This window comes from Rhinolophus ferrumequinum, chromosome 26, assembly GCF_004115265.2.
Source record: "Rhinolophus ferrumequinum isolate MPI-CBG mRhiFer1 chromosome 26, mRhiFer1_v1.p, whole genome shotgun sequence".
NCBI lineage: Eukaryota > Metazoa > Chordata > Mammalia > Chiroptera > Rhinolophidae > Rhinolophus > Rhinolophus ferrumequinum.
In genome coordinates, this window is record NC_046309.1 from 7,760,006 (window position 1) to 7,774,510 (window position 14,505).

Here is a 14,505-nt window from a genome sequence, read left to right on the forward strand (position 1 = left end):
TATTTGTCAGTCCGTTTTCCTGGCTCACAGCTCCTCAAACCCTGGAGTTTCCTATGAGGAGAGTGATAAAGATGTCTTTTCTTAGGTCAATGAGATGAGTTTTGGGAAGCAGCCCAGGATGGGGGCTGGTTGCTTGGAGAACCGCCCACATGATTAGAGGGTAGGAAATTTCAGTCCCCTCTTGTCTGCTCCCTGGAGGCTGAGTCAGTCCTAATGGCCAGTGCTTTAATCAATCATGTCTATGTAATAAAGCCTCTGGAGAAACCCCCAGGAAGGGTTCAGGGAGCTTCCAGTTTGGTGAGCACTTGGAGGTGCTGGGAGAGTGGCACCTCTGGTGATGGCATGGGCGCTCTGTCTTCCCACCCCCACACCCTGCCCATGCAGCTCTTCTTTCTGGATGTTCATCTATGTCCTTACTGTATCTTTTTATAATAAACTGGTCAATGTACGTAAACTGTTTTCCTAAGTTGTATGAGCCACTCTAGCAAATTAAGTGAATCCAAGGAGGGAGTCCTGGGAATCTCTGATTTATAACCAGTTGTTCAGAAGCACATGTGGCAACCTGGACTTGGAGGCTGGCATCTGAAGTGGGAGGGGCGAGTCTTGTAGGACGGATCCCCTAACCGGTAGGATCTGATGTAACCCCAGGGTAGTGTCGGTAGAGAGTGTCATAGTTGAGTTGACTGGGACACCAACTGGTGTTACAGAGAATTGCTTGTTGTGGGGGAAGAAACCCACACATTCAGCGAACAGAAGTATTCTGAGTGGCATGGTAGTCGTGCAAAACCAACGGTGACACACAGGAGAGAAACACAGTAGGGAAGATCTGGGTTTTGACCTACACAGGTGAAAAACGGAGCTTTCCTAAAACACACTGATGATGGGGGGAATTGTTGACGACACACAGAAATGGTGGGGTGCCAGGGATATGGAAAGGCACTGAGAGAAACCTCAAGTCTCCTTGCTGCAGACACCAGCCAAGTCCATGCTTGGAGGACCTCTTGGGTGTTGTGTGCCTGGGAGCCAATGCTCTTGGAAATAGCTATCCACCAATAATTAGGGAAGCCAACGGAAAATACCCTGACCCTCCGTGGTTTATTCCAGGACCACAGACTCTGTCCCAGACTGCTGTATGCAGCTGACGGCCACCTCCTGGGATCTCAAGGGCCTCCCAGAGGGACAGTGACACATGGAAGGTCAAGGAGTAGGAGGCCGTGGTGTCTGTCCAGGTTCTGCCCCCTCAGTGTCTGTGAGTTTTAGGGCCACCAGTTTCCCTCTCTGCTAGAAGGACCCCTCTCTTCTCTGTTCCTACTTCTCTCCCTCTTCCTGGGCAGTGAGAACCCACAAACTCCCCAGCAAAGCTTCATTGAAAGCTTCTAGAAAATCGGGGTACTCTGAGGCTCCTCTGGGAGAGAGTTTGGAGAGAAGACACCACAGGACACAGAGAAGCCTGTGAGAAGTTTATTTTGTGGAACACATCACATAGACTGCCAAGCTGCCTTGGCAGAAACCACCTTGAGCAGGGGAGCAGCGAGACAAAGCTTCCAGTAAGATCAGAGTACGTACAGGGTCTTCAGGACATGAAAACGGTTTGCTTCAATGGGCATCACTGCCTTATTGTTAGGGCAGATATTTAGTTGACGAACGATGTCAACCACAGCTGCTATGACCATAGTGCCTGAAAGAACCAAGGACAAAGATCATCTCTGATAACACTCTCACCCCCAGGGTCCTAACTTTCCTACTAGTACCAGGCACCTCCCCACTGGGACTCAGTTTCCCCCAATCATTTGCAATGTGTCTCCCTTATAGCTTTTCTCACACCACCCCTCAATTTTCAAACCTGGGCATGATCTCCGTCTACTGTTCCCCTCTCCTTCCCTTCTTCTCCTCTCCTTCCCTCCTTCCCCTCTATCCTTCTGCCCTGGGTTCTGCCCAGATCTGGTGCAACACTTCTCTTTATGGTGTCCCCTCCCTTGTGGACAGTTCTTCCCTTGGAGAGTCCTCTACTCACTGTTGGTCTGAAAGTCCCAGTAGAAGGTTCTTGGATAATCTTCACAGAGGCAGCTGGTGAATTTTATAGTTAAAAGGCCCATCCATTAGAGTGTTTGCTTACAGTAGTGTTTAATCTGGGAGGAGGAGTGGAAGAGAGGCCAAGTGTTAGTCTGGGGGAGTGGGAAGGAAGAGGAAGACGAGAGAGGGCCAACAGGAGGAGGACAGTGGCGTCATCAGTGGGCAAGAGCAGGGGCGAGGTGGGCAGGGACATGGGGCGTCCACTTTTGTAAGTCTCATTGGCAGGGCTGAAGTCTAGGTCACAAGGTTTTTCTGTCCCCCCATCCTCAAATTCCTCTGTTAGCATGTGGGTCCTCAGGCCTCGGAGGGACGAGGGAGTGATCCCCCAGGGCTCGGAGCTCTCATCCTGGGCAGCGGTCCCGTGGGGCTTCCCTGCGGGGTTCAGGTATTGACCTGTGAACCACAGCCAGACTGCCGGGGTGTGGAAGCTAAAGCCAGACCTGTAGCCAGAAGTGTGACCCAGCCCCAGCTGTGTTTCCTCTAGATCTTCGTGGACTGTTCCTACTGAAAGTGATGTTGCTCACTCTTGCTTGCCTCAGTTGAGAGGAAAACAATTACCTGCCACACCTGGGTGTCAGATGAGCAAGTGAAACCTTGCAGATAACTGTCTTTTATCTTATGTCTGGTTAATGCTCCGCACAGGGGTTTAATTCCTGGAGTCCATGGATCTGAGGGGGTCTGTGAGTAGAACTCCGTTTGTCTGAGCACTCAGATGGAAAGAGATTGTGTCTTTATAGTGCTGAGCTCCCATTGGAATTCAGCGTTCCTTCCATTACGAATGTCATCCACGATCCCAGGTGGCATCAGCTGTATGTGTGATGTACCATGGGGAGAAACATACATGTGTTTGTGCCACATTATAGATGTACGTAGATAGCTCGAAATATTGCCTGCCATCATTGCTAGTCCAAGAAAACAAAAGAAAACCAAACGCAGGGTGGGTGTCATTGGCCTGTCTGTCCGCTCGTGCTTAGGGCCATCTGCCTGTCTCTTGAAACTTGTCCCGGTGACTGTACCAGCAACTCTGTACTGAGTAGCCTGTGAGCCCCAAACGGTGAATGCAAGCGTTCTCACCAGTGGTATTTTACTCAGAACACTCTGGAGAGCCTGGTTTCTCACGAGAAGACCTAACCTTGTCTTCTTTACCACCTTTTATTACGTTTACAACAATATATCTTCATGAATCAGAATTTTCAACACAAAATGTGGGACCCATTAGATACAATCCATAGGTGTGATTTGTTGTCAGACCAATACACAGTTTAAAGTACTTATTTGTGCTAAACAACTACAGCCATCACATAGATAATCTTTCTAAAGCGAAATTGAACTTATCTATATTTTAAATATGTTGCCTTTTCAGTTCATGTTTCAGTAAAGAAATATATTACTGTATCACAAGTTGATTTTTATCGTTTTATCAATTGTTCTTCAATATGTTTAGTTTTCCTATTCATTTTATCCAATGCATTTTACTTACACATTAAAAATAAAGTTTCTAAGAAGCATCCATAGACTTCATGAGACCAGCAAAATATCAGTCACTGCCAGAAATGTGTAAAGCACTGTGGTTACCACAGGTTTTCCTCAACCTTAAAGGATTGCATGATCTTTATATTCAAATACATGATTGCTGGTGTAATCTATTCTCTTTTAGTTTTTATTCGTGATCCTAATAGCTCACTCGATCAAAAATTTAGTTGCCACAACTTAGATAATGATAGAAAATGAAGATTAGGTTAGATACCTCAAACATATAAAAAAATTACATTTTCCTAAAATTTTAAAAATCTGAAGATAATTTTATAGCTATACATTGATTTTTAATTGGAAGCTACAAATAAAAATGGGTTAAACAGAACTAATAGAATTTCCCATAAATTGTTTCTTATTTTCAATATCATTTATTCTATGGAGTTCCTTGTCCTTTACTTGTCTTTGGGTAGGTTTGAAACAGATTGGCTTTATTTTATTGTATTAACATTGTTATTAAAACATAGTCTTATTAATCACAGTGGCACAAAAGTATATCACATGTCGCTGTGTTGGTTATACACAGTTTTTTACACCTACGACGACTGTCTTGGGTGGAAATGGACTTTCATTTCTATCACCATCAGAAATTACTATTATCACAGACTTTAATGCAGACATTCTCATCCCTGTTATCATCTGTGGTTATGATAAACAAAACACAATATTGAGAAATTATGGTTCGGCCTTCCTCCCACCCCAAGTTGACATACATGGTTCATAGTCTTGGACTGTAAAGAGAAAATGTGACAAAGCAGCTGTGTTGTTCTCTGCTGAATGCTCGGAGATCTTTCTCTTCTAGGGTAGGGCCATTTCTAGAATGCGTTTTAATGAATAACAATCTCATGCTCCCAATTTCATTTCTGTTTAGTCATGTCCTCAAAAATCGAACTTGAATTAGGAGATGTGTACTGTAGATTAAAAAAAAAAAAATGTGCTACCCACGATGGCATCCTTCCGGAAAGAGAAGCCTGGGGTCTTGGCCCTAGAACAGCGTCGTGAACAAGGGGCAGCTTGTGTGGTGTGGGACACACCTGAGCATTCTGCTGATGAAGCGCAGAAGGTCACACTTTTCCCTGGGGCAAGTGTCTCTTCCTCACGGGCCCAGAGCAGCCAGGCAAGAGGGGGTGACACTCGAACCTATTGCTACAGAAAGTACGGTCCCTGGGACCTTCAGCGTTGGCACGCCCTGGGGAATTGCTAGGAATGGTCAAAGCTCTGTCCTCTCCCCTGGCCTACTGACTCAGAATCTGCATTTTAACAATAGCTCCAGGTGAGTCTGATACACATCGCCATTTGAGAACCTGATTTAATCCGGGGACGAGACCTCCCTCCCATGACTGCTGAATTGGGAGAAAAGGAGGAAGACAGTGTGGGATCCTTGCCAGGGAGGGGAAGCTGGAACAAGTCACCTGCTGATGACAGCACAGGAGCAGAGGAGGGGCGAGACGGACGCAGACTCTGCTCAGGACTCACTGAAGAGGACAAATCCTGTCCTGCCCGCTCTCCACAGCACAGCTCTTCTCCCCACCGGCCTCAGGGGTTCCTCTCGAGAACCCCCTCACTCCCCTCTTCTCACACAGTGATGCCCAGGACCTCAGAGGAGCTCTGACCAATTCTTTCACAGCTCGTATGCCTTTTTCCTCTTAGCTGTGCTTTTCTCACCACCCGTTCCTTCTTTGTCTCCTTCCCGTCCTTCAAACACCTCAGTGGATCAGGGCTCCTTCATCTGTACGATGAGAAAAGTCATCTGCCCTGAGCTCACATGACGTCCTGAGGCTCAAGAAGCATACGTAACATACGTGCAAATCGGGAGCATGAGGATTGCCACTCATTATAGTATTAGTTATAATATGCAGTATTCAAGTGAGAAGTTAATCTGATGCTACTCATAATTAAGGAGCTGTATTTCTCTGGAGTTTCCTCCCCCAAGCCTCTACTTACCACCATACATTCTCTTAATTCTGTTTAACTACCATCTTCACAGTGACTTCTTCATCTGCTTTGTTATCTGGGGCATGTCCACGTCCATCATTATCACCTTTCGACTGGTTTGGAGAAGAGAGAAGCAGGTCAGAGAGCAGAGATCAAGCCATAAGAGAGGATGCGCAATGAGCAGGGTAGAGGAGGGAAGGTGCAAGGGGAAGGCGACATGAGATCAGCTGCTGAGATCAGTAAACCCAGGGAACTTCGGATTTTTGGTCGGTTCGGTGGTTTTGTACTGCTTTCATGTTGCTTACGAAAGCGACTTGGGTTCTTTATTGGCAACTATCTTCTTTCCAGTGACAAAAAATACATTACAAAAACAGAATGAAAGTACTACGCCACATCTCATTTCCTAACAAAATTCTGTACGTTCTGTTGATTGTCCCCTGAGAGGGAGGTCTCATGCCATCATTAGTAGAAGATTTCATATCAACAGGATCATATTGAACCCATAAGCGTGTCAATGATCTGGGGGAGTTTGTGGGATCATCTCTGAAGATCCTCCTTGTCTGGTTCCTGGTGGGGCCCGGGAATGGGTGTTTATTGAGTTCTGTAGGGGATTTGGACACGAGGCCATATTTGGGAACTTTAGATACCACTGTATACTCAGGGCCCATGCCACCATCTGACAGAGGACACGGAGAGAAACAGAACAGTCAAGTGCCCCCCTGCAGTCAGGGAGGACTTTCTCTTTCCCAGAAACTCCTGGCGAAGCTCCTTTGGTATTGGGTGAGACGGGGGAATTCAGGGTCTGGGCTTCCCGCCCCATTTCCTAGGGGAAAGCATCCGATTCCGGAGAGATGGCCTTTCTTGTGCCAGCTGCTCTAGTGCTCAGAGCACAGGGAAGGGGCATGAAGCCTCAGTTTCTTCAAAATGCCTCCAGTTCGTAGAAGAATGTAGGGTTGATAAGATGACCAGCATAGCTAGAGTGACCACTCATCCCAGTTTCCTGAGAGTGAGGAGTTTCTTGGGATGAGGGACTTCCAGTGCTGAAGCCAAGAAATTCCTGGGCAAACGGGGACGGTGGGCTCCCTGTGTAGCTTATTTCAGCAACTCGCTGCCCCTCAGGGCTAAGTGGAAGGACATCTGTATCTCAACCTGTCCCCACTCAGGGTTTCTGGGACACTTGGCTCCATTGTATCAGCTTGTTAAATTCCTGAACGGGATCCTCCAGGACAAGACGTCTGGTCATGCCACACAGAATACCACCAGAATCACGATACTGAAACCCAGCATCCCACACCCTGTTCCTATAAAGAAAACTCTGTCGAGTTGTTGAGCGTCCCTTCTTCTCCCCAGAAATGGCTCCATTTCCTACCTCAATTTGCTTGCCCCAATTTTCCTGCTTCCTTCAAACATGGGCTCTCAATGAGTTGGCTTTTGAACCTGTGCTCCCGGGTACCTGCCCTCCCAGTGTGGGAGGGCACCTTGCTGGTTGTCACATTTGTGTTCAGGCTTCAGAATAGGAAGAATGTCTAAGCAGCTGGGTGAGCTCAGCCTGGGGCCGTGGGACCAAGGACCGGTGCCCGTGGCCTCTGGTCAGTCAGTGAGTCCTGGCAAAACTGCCCAGAGCTATTGTTGGAACTCGCAGACCTGCTAAACCGTCTCTTCTAGGAGGCAAGGTGAGAGGAGGTGAAGTTTGCTGAGCAGAAATCTAACAGAAATCTAACTATGGACAGGATGTGGATCAGAGCCTTAGAGGGAGACAAATTGTTAATTGCAGCCTATATGTACACTGGGAGTCTCATTTCCATAGGCGACCTAGAAGCACCCATTTGAAACGTGAGGGGAATTGATGGGGCTTTTAAGGGTAAAGAGGTGGGGATTGGACGGGTCATGAGAAATCCCAGGGTTAGAGTTCTGGGAAGGTGAAAAAGTTTTCAGCAAGGGTATGTAGGCTTCCAGGCTAGGAGAGGAGCCCTCCCCAAAAGGCTTGGCTCACGTGTCTTCCTGAGCTTCATTGGTCCCCAGCAGCAGGCAGAAAAGCAGGAGCAGGGCGACATGACTGGCCCTGAACAGGAGCTGGAGAGAATGCATGCTGCAAGAGAGGGAATCTGATGTCCTAGAGAAGTAGGTTTTAGGAGCCCAGCACACTCTTTATATGCAGATCAAAGGCACACAAGAGCTGACAAGCAGATCCGTGAGATTAATCTCCCAGTTTCCCCTCCTGCTCAAGCAAAACGATCTTTCCTGGTTGAGCTAGTTTGTTTTGCTATGGAAATGTCAACATTCGCTAGAGTGTCAAATCTGAGAGAGAAGTTAGAAGATCCTTCCTCATTTCCTCAGTACCAGGGTTCTCCATGTCCAGGATACACGGCTCTTTCCTAGCTTGCACAAGCAGTTTCCTGTCCTCCATCGTTCTATGTCTGTCTGTCTGTCTGTAACTCTCCTAGTCTCCGGGGGCCAGGAACCCGGCTATGGCAGCAGATTTCAGGTCACAATCCTAGGACGCATTGGTTTGATCCCCGTATAGTAAGTTTAAGAGGAGACATTGGTCAGCAAATATGTTAGGGAGCTGGGGTGATGAGGGCTTCCCTAGGGGCCCATAGTACCATGTGGGGTCAGGGAGGACCAGAGATGGGCTTCTCTGGATGATGGAGGAGTGAGGCCACAGCACTGAGTGACGTGATGATGTTTGTAATCCAAGTGTATTCATGTCCTACAGATGCCCGAGACCCCCAGCTACCCCAGGGTCCCCAGGGCAGGGCAGTATTTTCACTCGAGAACCGTCCTGTAAAGAGCTGGCATCTCCCAGTCAGACTTTTTGACATTGCACAGTCTCCGTATTTAACTACTGACATTGAAGTCTTAGATGTGTACTTCTGGTTTCTGAAAGTATCTTTCTGAATTGCTCTGTCTGCTTATTCCACTCCTGCACTTCCCTCCTCATTCTTTTGCACTTGACATCATTCATGTCATTTCTCACTTGTAATTTCAGCTATGATTGTGATCACATGCTTTCTTCTTTGTTTCCGTTCCACGTACTCAAGAACAATGTTTTCGTTTCACCTTGCCCTGGGCACGGTGGTCCCCCTTCATAAACATTCTCCCATGTTGTAGTTTTCTTTACACCTGCTTCTTTCCTTACTTGAATGATTTCCATCAGAGGGACATGTGAGCAGAGATTAATGAAGCAGTAAAGCAGAAGAATCTAGGAAGTGTCCCTGTGGGGAAATCCAGGAAGAGCTCTTTGCTGGGGTTTAACTTTCTTGGCAGGCACAGCCCCAACCTTGAGGACATGACGCCAGCACAGTCCCAACAAAACTCCAAAAGGGGCGGATAACAACAGGGTGCGAGAATATATCAAGGCATAGAGGCTGTTCTGTCCTAGGCCAGCAGGGACTGCAGCATGCGGAACCTTCAGTGTACGTGACAGATCTTAGGTCTATGCAGCTCGTGGCTAGTGCGGTGGCTAATTTTATGTGTCAGCTTGGCTAGACCACGGTACCTGGTTTTCATTAAAACACCCGTCTAGATGTCACTACAAAGGTATTTTTAAATCAATAGACATTGAGTAAAGCTGATTAACCTGCAGTCAGTTGAAGGCTTTAAGAGAAAAGACTGAGGTTCCCCAAGGAAGAGGAAATTCTGCCGTCAGAGTTCCGTCAGACTCCACCTCAACTTCTCCTTTGGTCTCCAGTGCACTGGCCTGGCCTGCAGATTTTGAGCTTGCTAGCCTCCATCTTCTTCCCTCTCTTCCCCTCCCCTCTTCTCCTCTCCCCCACCCTCACACACACACACACACACACACACACACACACACGTATCTTTATTTTCTCTATAATAAGAAGCAAAACAGTAGATAAACCTGTTTAGTAATTAAAGTTTCATTATTTTATCTTATTTGGAAATGATGTAGACATGCAATGAATATCTGTCATTTAATTTAGCTAGGAAAAATTTGAAGTTTCAAGTTACCAAAGAGATTTAGGAAACCATTTTTAAGAACACATACAATATAATTATTGCTAAAGAGTTCACTTAACAGGAAACATTTTTTTCCCCTTTATAGTATTTTTTTTAATTAGTTTCAGGTGTACAAAACAATGTAAAATAGTTAAACATTTATCATTTATGCCCCTCACAAAGTGATAACCCGCCTCCCCCAATTTGCTACCTCTCTGCCATCACATACAGCCGTTATAAAAGGAAACTTTTTATCCTGTTTGCGTTTATTTAATTTACTTGGTCTTAACAATTAAGTTTAGTTACTTATGAAAATTTCATCACACCAATTACTTTTCTTGCTGATAAATTTTGCAACAGAGATCACATGAACTTATTTGACTAATAAACCCAGGTAGAATAAAAATATTATTTAATACTGATGGCTATACAGACATGCCTATTTAACCAAATCAAACTCAAACCAGCTTTAATATCAACTATTTTCCCAGATCACATGATTCTGAGAAACATTTAGTTTAGTTTCCGTTATATTTTTGAGAATTTTTTTTATAAGTACATGCTTGTTTAAGTCAATTTAATAGAATTTCTAAAAATAAATTTACAATACCATCCGGAAATATCACACAACACACATGAACACACAGACACAAACAGAAACCTCCCTAGCCTTTGTTTAAAAATTACTGCTGTAGAATGGGTAAAATAATGTAAAAGAACAGTCGGATCCCAACTGTGTTTCTGGCAGATGGAATAAATTAAGGTTACTTGTATAGATGGCTAAAGCTTTTTTTTTATTTATATTTGTGGAGAAAACAATTACGATTTGTTTTTTGTTCTTGGCAAGGGAACCTTGGAGGCAGAGTAGCAGTTAGTCTCTTACTTTTTTCCTTCAGTCTTAGGAACTGGGGATGGTAAGGATTGCTGGGCTTTGAACTGCTCCTAGAGCTGCATTTCTGGTTTTGCAAATACATTATTTGTAAGGTAAGAACAATTGCTCTCAAAATGTGGGCTGTAACTTAAGTAACATCGTTGCTTGGCCTACCTGCCTTATTACATAATCCCTAATTTACTTCTTTCCTTCTGGGTATATAGTTTTATTTTAGCTTAAGGGAGTAGGCCTGAAGGAAAAAAAATCATTATCAGACTCTTGCATTTTCATCTTCCAGTTTTGCCAAATTTCTGATCAAAAAGTTATTAAATCCTTTCAAATATCTTGTCAGGTTTCAGCTGCTACAAACAGTAAATATTTCTGGTGGTATTAAACAATTCCATGGACTCAAGAGGATACAAAGGTCTTTCCCTCTGATAGCCCAAAGATAGAACTGGCAGTATTCATGTCCCAGTTCCCTAGTGAGACACAAGATCTATTTTAATAATAAAATCAGGTAAAAGAGATACAATCAATTAAAGTTGACATAACTTTTTTTTTTTTTTTAACATAAAGCTTGCTTAAACATTCTAGTTTTCATACCAAGTTTTCCCGAAAATAAGACTGGGTCTTACATTAATTTTTGCTCCAACAGACGCATTAGGGCTTATATTTAGGGGACGTCATCCTGAAAAATCATGCTAGGGCTTATTTTCCTGTTAGGTCTTATTTTCAGGGAAACATGGTACTCTTATCAATCCTTACATTTCTATATTCTTTTAATCTCATTGTTTCCTGAGTCACAGTTTCACCATTGGGTTTTGGTACCGCAGTTCGTGAATTCCCATATGAAGGAGTCCTGGAAATTTCTCTTCGTATCCCCTGACCATTTTACCCACTCTTGAGTAACCACAAGATAGCCATGGGGTTTGAAAATTAATCTGGGGAATGTAATTTAGTGGTTACCAGAGGGTAAGGGGGTTGGGGGGTGGGAGATGAGGGTGAGGGGGATCAAATATGTGGTGATGGAAGGAGAACTGACTCTGGGTGGTGAACTCACAATGTAATTTATAGATGATGTGATACAGAATTGTACACCTGAAATCTGTGTAATTTTACTAACAATTGTCACCCCGATAAATTAAAAAATAAATTAAAAAAAAAACAAAAAAAGCAAAAAACAAAAACAACAACAACAACAAAAAAAAAGGCTTTGAGTTCCCCGTGAGGGGTCAAACCAATGGACCCTGGTCCTGTTATCGATCTTTACCTTGATTTAACCAGCCTGACTATTGCCCCAGGTGATTACTGGTCAAGTTTCTCATTGTAATCTCTTTTTTCCAGTCTTTTAATTTCTCCATACTGGGGTAATAGCAGACTTGTTTGGGGCCTTTGAACGTTGGGGGCCCCACAGGGGTCAATTTGACTCATTCAGGCTTTGGTAGTGCTGTACTAAATTAAAACCTTTGTTAAACCCCCTCAATGTCCGTTTTATTTATCTCGTTTTTTAAACCACATCAAGATTTCCCTGCTGGGACAAGTCATGTTTTCTCTTTATTTCACCCTTATTAGTATTTCAAAATAGGTATTTCATTCTGTTTATTTGATTTGAAAGCCCTTACTTTTTAAGTGCACTTTTAAATGATCTAATTGGAATATTTCTCATAATTGTTATTGTAATTTTAATTTCTTTGAGTGCTGGCGGCAGTTTGGTAAGATCCTAGCCATGAATGGAGTTTAGCCCACATTTTTGTCTGACCATATTTTGGAGCTTCCAACCTGACAGTTACCACACCGAGTTCTTTGGACAGAAAAATATTTAGGTTGTCTTTTAGTAAGATTTTGCCTTTTTTCCCCTCCTTTTTCTTAAGAACAGGACAATTATATTTCCAATGTCCTAATTTTCACAGTATCTGAGGGAAGGGGTCTGAGTGGATTTTGACTTTTGTTCTAATTTCTGTTCTACCATTTTATTAAGGGACTCTTCATGACTAGCCATTATAACAATATGAGAAGCTCTGCAAAAATTTTTCTTTCTTTTCAATTTAGAAGTTTTTCCAATTCAAAGGATCCATTGTCTGACTTTGATGAGTAGGATCTTAAATAGAGACTCAAACCAATAGGCCTTTTTATGGAAAGACAGGGGTAAATTTCCAGGCTTAGACCTTGGATGCAAAAGGCGTCCCTGGTGAGGCCACAGATGGTGAAGCCCTTATGATCCAAAAGAGTTTCACTCCTCACAATATTCTTGGACAGAAAAACAGGCACTCAAGAGACAAAACTCGTTTGAGAGCTTGGCATGGTGAGACACAGAGAGAGCTCAGAGCTCCAGTCTATTGCCTGGCCACAGCGCATGAAAAAGAGGCTCTATAATAAATCTGACTGAGAATAATCTTCCAGGGTGATCTGATCATAAATTCCTAACTGGGCAGGTCATGGTGGGTAATCATGCCCCAAAACTATAAAAAGCTTTATCTTTGCCTTAAGCAAGTCTGGTCCATTGCATCTAGATTAATACACCTTTGAAATGCCAGATATAATCCTCTTTTTCACATCCTTCACAGGCGTGAAAAACCACCCTCAAAGGAGCACATGATCTTGTTAACTATCCTGTAATCCAATCATAGAGGTTTCCTGCCTTGCATTCCTCCACTTTCATGTAATCTTTCATACATTCCCTCCTTAATTCCAAATGTGTAAAAAGAACTGCAAAATCGTCATTCACTGGACCAATTGAGATCTTGCTTCCTGGCATGTTGTCAGTTTGGGCTCAAATAAACTCATAAAAATTCTTTATAGGTTTGGACATTCTTACGTTGAAACCGCTAAAGTGTGTTCCAGTAAGTGTACCCTCTAGATGGTGGGAGCCAGGAAGAAAATATTCTCACTTGTCTAAAAAAAAAAAAAAAAAAAAAGAAAGAAAGACAGAAAGTAAACCCAAGCTCTCGGTACATAGAATAGGACAAAAGAAAACCCTCATCCAGTGGGGTCAGCTTGGCGTTTCCTAGGGATTTTCCTTTTTATGATACACAACACAACAGACAGACACACAGAGAACAAAGATGATCTCCAGGAGGAAATAGATCACTAAAACCAGGAGTTCTCTACCAAATGTGTAAAAACCACTAAATCCAAGGAACTAGTTCCACAAATATTCTCTCCTGCCAATCTAATTTAAGAAAAGGAAGGGAAAAAGAAGGACTCTCACCACTCTGCTTCCACCCAACTCTGCATGTAGAGATCCAGGAGTCTACTTGGCGAGAATTCTTACCTTTGTCGGCTCATGTGAGAGGTCCCAGGATCTTTCTACTGCAGCAGCTGTGGCGTGAGCAGTGCCAAGCCAGTGAGGTGTCCTGCTCACAGTGCCAACTGTAGGGGAGGAAGAAACTTTCCTCTACCCTTCAGGTTCTTTCGGCTGATCTAATAATGAAATAGACACGAGACAGATTAACAAGAGAAAATAACCAAATTTAATGCATATATATTGTATGTACGGGAACCCCATGTACATAAGAGTCAGAGACGCCACATACATGAGAGGTTCAGTGACTTTCTGAGCTAAGGATGAGGTAAGAAGACTTGAGAGCTTCAAAGGGTCATTGCAGAATGATAAGAGTAGTAATGCAGAATGATTGCATTGCAGAATGATAAGTGGAGTAAATAGAAGTTTACCCTGCCCTATAGATAGGTCAAAAGAGGTTATCTCTGATACTTGCTTATTATGGGCAAGGCCCCTAATTCAAAGTCCTCTAGATATTTGGGGGTGGGGACAGGAGTTTCTCTTGAGCCCGCAGTTGCTTTTAGCTCAAAATAAAACACATACCAGTGAGGCACATCTTGGGGTGGCTCTTTCTGAAGCCCCACGATGACATACCACCTTTATGTTTTGAGTTAACTGCCTTGGCTGAAAATTTTTCTGAGGGGGCTTTGAAAGGTGGTATATGAATGTATGCGTGTGTGCATGTTTGTGTGAGGATGTAGAGGGAACAGCATTTCAGACGATGGAGCATTGTGTGACATTTTGGGACCTGACACTTATAGGAGAGTTACTCACAGACCTCCCAATGAGCAATCTTCCCTAGCATTTATTTACATGAAAGGAGGAGAGCAGTGAAAAGGAATTGAGGGAAAAGAGA

General features: G+C 43.8%; 1 protein-coding gene across 1 annotated transcript; it reads right to left on the reverse strand.

The window, feature by feature from the left end:
- Window positions 1-1,446: 1,446 nt before the first annotated feature.
- Window positions 1,447-7,722, reverse strand: PIP (prolactin induced protein). Its single transcript, XM_033099031.1, is given in 8 exon segments — window positions 1,447-1,678; window positions 2,015-2,078; window positions 2,080-2,111; window positions 3,554-3,571; window positions 5,547-5,576; window positions 5,579-5,611; window positions 5,614-5,654; window positions 7,535-7,722. Coding segments are annotated over 8 exon segments (438 nt in total). The 5' UTR covers window positions 7,630-7,722; the 3' UTR covers window positions 1,447-1,553.
- Between the last annotated feature and the right edge of the window lie 6,783 nt (window positions 7,723-14,505).